Raw genomic sequence first — 3,057 nt, 5'->3', positions numbered from 1 at the left:
CTAACACTTCCTAAATCGCTTGAAGAACACATAATTCAAGAGCAAATAATGAGTTGTGAGTATTTGATGTGAATTGATGATATGAAACCTCAAACCTCTGCCCTCTTTTCATAGCACTCTATCGAGTTGCAGCCGTGACACCTATTCAATTGCTTGAAAGCCTTCTAGGTGCTTGGACCTTTGCTGACTTAGCTGCCGCGCTGATCCTTGTGAACTTTGGATTTGCTAACTTGGTGACTTTTGGTTGTCTAGAGCTTGGTCAAATCTAATCCATTGAAGGCCTCGTGCAGATCTTTGATTTGATCTAGTCTAGACCTTTTAGGGGCCTGGATCAGTTTCAGTTGTTGGACCATTTGGTCGATCAAACAACTTCTGGTTGCTTGAATTCTCTAAGTCTACTTCTAAATCTTCAGCTTCCTATAAAACAAAGTTAAGTTCAAACAATATACAGTTTATCTAAGCCTAATATTTGGTTTATCTAACCTGCTGGACTTTCCTGATACTTAGTCTAGCTGGCTTAGCATATTTCTCATTTACTTGGAATTCACTCTTATAAGACTTCTCTTTTACTTGGAATTCACTTTTTCAAGGCTTTTAACTATACCTATGATTCACTCTCTTAGAGTTTTCTCTTTGCTTAGAGTTCTTGAAAACTAGTCAATTTACACACACTAATTGAAGAATGAATGAATAAAATTTAATTAGTTAATTAAATTAAAACATGCTAGCTAATTGATTAATGTCGATCCACTAAATAAAATTGAGGGGAGAGAAAATTTATTGACATTTTGACAGAAAAGTGAAAAGTGAAAAGTGGACCACGATCTAATGCCCATACAACATGAGAGGAAGCAAGTAGAGGAATAGCCAATAAGAGTTTGACTACCGAAGATGGACATATAATAATAAGAGAACTCTGAGTTTATTTTTTATGCAATTAATGATGCAATAGGTTAGGAATGCAATGATGCAATAGATTAGGGAGATGAATATATAAACTATAGAGAGTGGAAAAAGTTTGAATCAATCTTTCGTTGACTTGTCATCATTATTACTTTATAATTAATGGAGAATAAAAAGCAAATTGACTAATTATCCATTTTACTAGATCTAAAGTTGGGTCCATTTTAGCTTCAGCTTCCATATATATTAATTGGCCAAGTAAAAAGGGTGTGGACTCAGTCATTAATTTATGGTTTTGATAATTTCTAAATGTACTAAAATGGAGAAATAAAGTGATGTCATAATTTTTTTTTTATGCTATCAAAAATTATGTCATTAATTATTTAAAAAAAAAATATTTATCTTGTAGAACTTTTTTTCAAAATACAAAAAAGGTGAATATGTGAAAGACGTATGTTATCTAGCTATGAGAAGTAAAGTGAAATTAGATATTAAAGAATCACATTATATGATTATTCAAAATAGAAAAGTTGCAGGTAAGTAAGTAATCAAATTATTGTCCTTTCTCGTGCATGGAGTTGTACTTATCCGTAGGGTTATTTTCCTGCTATTTGGTATCATCTCGTCATGGTTGACATGTTTGTTGGATTTTGATTGGGTCGTGTCACATGCCAAGAAACGTTTACCTTGGTGATGGACGCGTTTTAACAAATAAAGTTCATCAGAGTAGATGATAAATAAGGAGCAGGTGAAAGACTATAAGCATTGACTGCAGCAGAAGGAAATTAAGCCACCGTAATAGACTTTTCAACTTGATATCTCAGGTAAGAACATTTCAAACCTAGCTTGTTAATTACCCGCATCTGTTCTATATAAACCCATCACCTCTAAGCTCTCAACGCATTCACCATTAACCTCCAGTACTGCTGAGAATTCAAGCTAGGCATGGCTGTTAAACTCCTCCTCATTGCACTCCTTTCCTTGGCTTCCTGCAGTGCAATATTGGCTTCCGATCCTAGTCCCCTGCAGGACTTCTGCGTCGCCGATCTTCACTCAAAGGGTTTGCATGCATTTAACTTTTATCACGATCGTTTAACAAAATCGTTCCTCTCCAGTATTATATAAATCGATATTTTAATTGGCAGTATTCGTAAATGGATTTCCATGCAAGAACGCGAACGACGTGAGAGCGGAAGACTTCTTCCGTAGCGGCCTTGATAGGCCCGGCGATACCAACAACTACCTTCGCTCTAATGTCACCCCCGTAAACGTGAACCAAATCCCCGGGTTGAACACGCTCGGCATCTCCTTGGTTCGCATTGACTATGGGCCTAATGGTCTCAACCCTCCTCACACCCACCCACGCGCCACGGAGGTCCTCGCCGTGCTAGAAGGAGAGCTCTACGTTGGCTTTGTGACCTCCAACCTCAACGGCGGCGGCAACCGCCTATTCACCAAGAATCTGAGAAAGGGTGATGTGTTTGTGTTCCCGCAGGGCCTCATCCACTTCCAGTTTAACAGAGGGAAAACTAATGCGATCGCGTTCGCCGGTCTCAGTAGCCAAAACCCAGGCGTCATCACTATCGCCAACGCTGTGTTCGGGTCGAGGCCACCCATTTCTGATGATGTGCTCGCCAAGGCTTTCCAAGTGGACAAAAACCTTGTTGACTGGCTCCAGGCGCAGTTCTGGACCGACAACAACTACTAGCTAGAAACCTGCTTTGGTGTTCATGCATGCTATATATGTTGGAATAAGAAAGCCAGCAGTAGCGTCACTACTGTCTGCTAGCATGTTATGTTATAATTTTTTATATCAGTCGACGTCAATATGTAATGAATAATTGAAGACACCATGGTCTACTAGAAAATAATAATATTTTATTCTAATTTCAGTCGCGCGCATAAATTGTAATTCAATTAATCGACTAAAGTTTATTGAGTTGACCGCTAGATAGTTGACTAACTGAAGTTGAGTTAATCAAAATAATCAAGATTTATTCTTTGCCTAATAAGGTGTACGACAAACGACCCGAGTCGATTGGGATTCGATTGGAGTTTGAGTCATCAATAAAAAAGTTATATATTTTTCTAGGTGAGTTGCATGGTTAACCAGAGATTGAGCCATTTAAAGATAAAGTCGTTAGACCAAAATAT

The 3,057-nt window shown here is 38.0% G+C and overlaps 1 protein-coding gene across 1 annotated transcript; it reads left to right on the top strand.

The window, feature by feature from the left end:
- Nucleotides 1-1,801: 1,801 nt before the first annotated feature.
- Nucleotides 1,802-2,795, top strand: LOC122052399 (putative germin-like protein 2-2). The gene is made up of 2 exons (XM_042613896.1): nucleotides 1,802-1,963; nucleotides 2,049-2,795. The coding sequence occupies exons 1-2, from the start codon at nucleotides 1,849-1,851 to the stop codon at nucleotides 2,609-2,611; spliced, it is 678 nt and encodes a 225-aa protein (XP_042469830.1). The 5' UTR covers nucleotides 1,802-1,848; the 3' UTR covers nucleotides 2,612-2,795.
- The last annotated feature ends 262 nt before the right edge of the window (nucleotides 2,796-3,057 follow it).

This window comes from Zingiber officinale, chromosome 3A (assembly GCF_018446385.1).
Source record: "Zingiber officinale cultivar Zhangliang chromosome 3A, Zo_v1.1, whole genome shotgun sequence".
In the NCBI taxonomy this organism is placed as follows: Eukaryota; Viridiplantae; Streptophyta; class Magnoliopsida; order Zingiberales; family Zingiberaceae; genus Zingiber; species Zingiber officinale.
The sequence above is the reverse complement of the archived record's forward strand: the minus strand, read 5'-3'. Positions and strand labels throughout refer to the sequence as shown.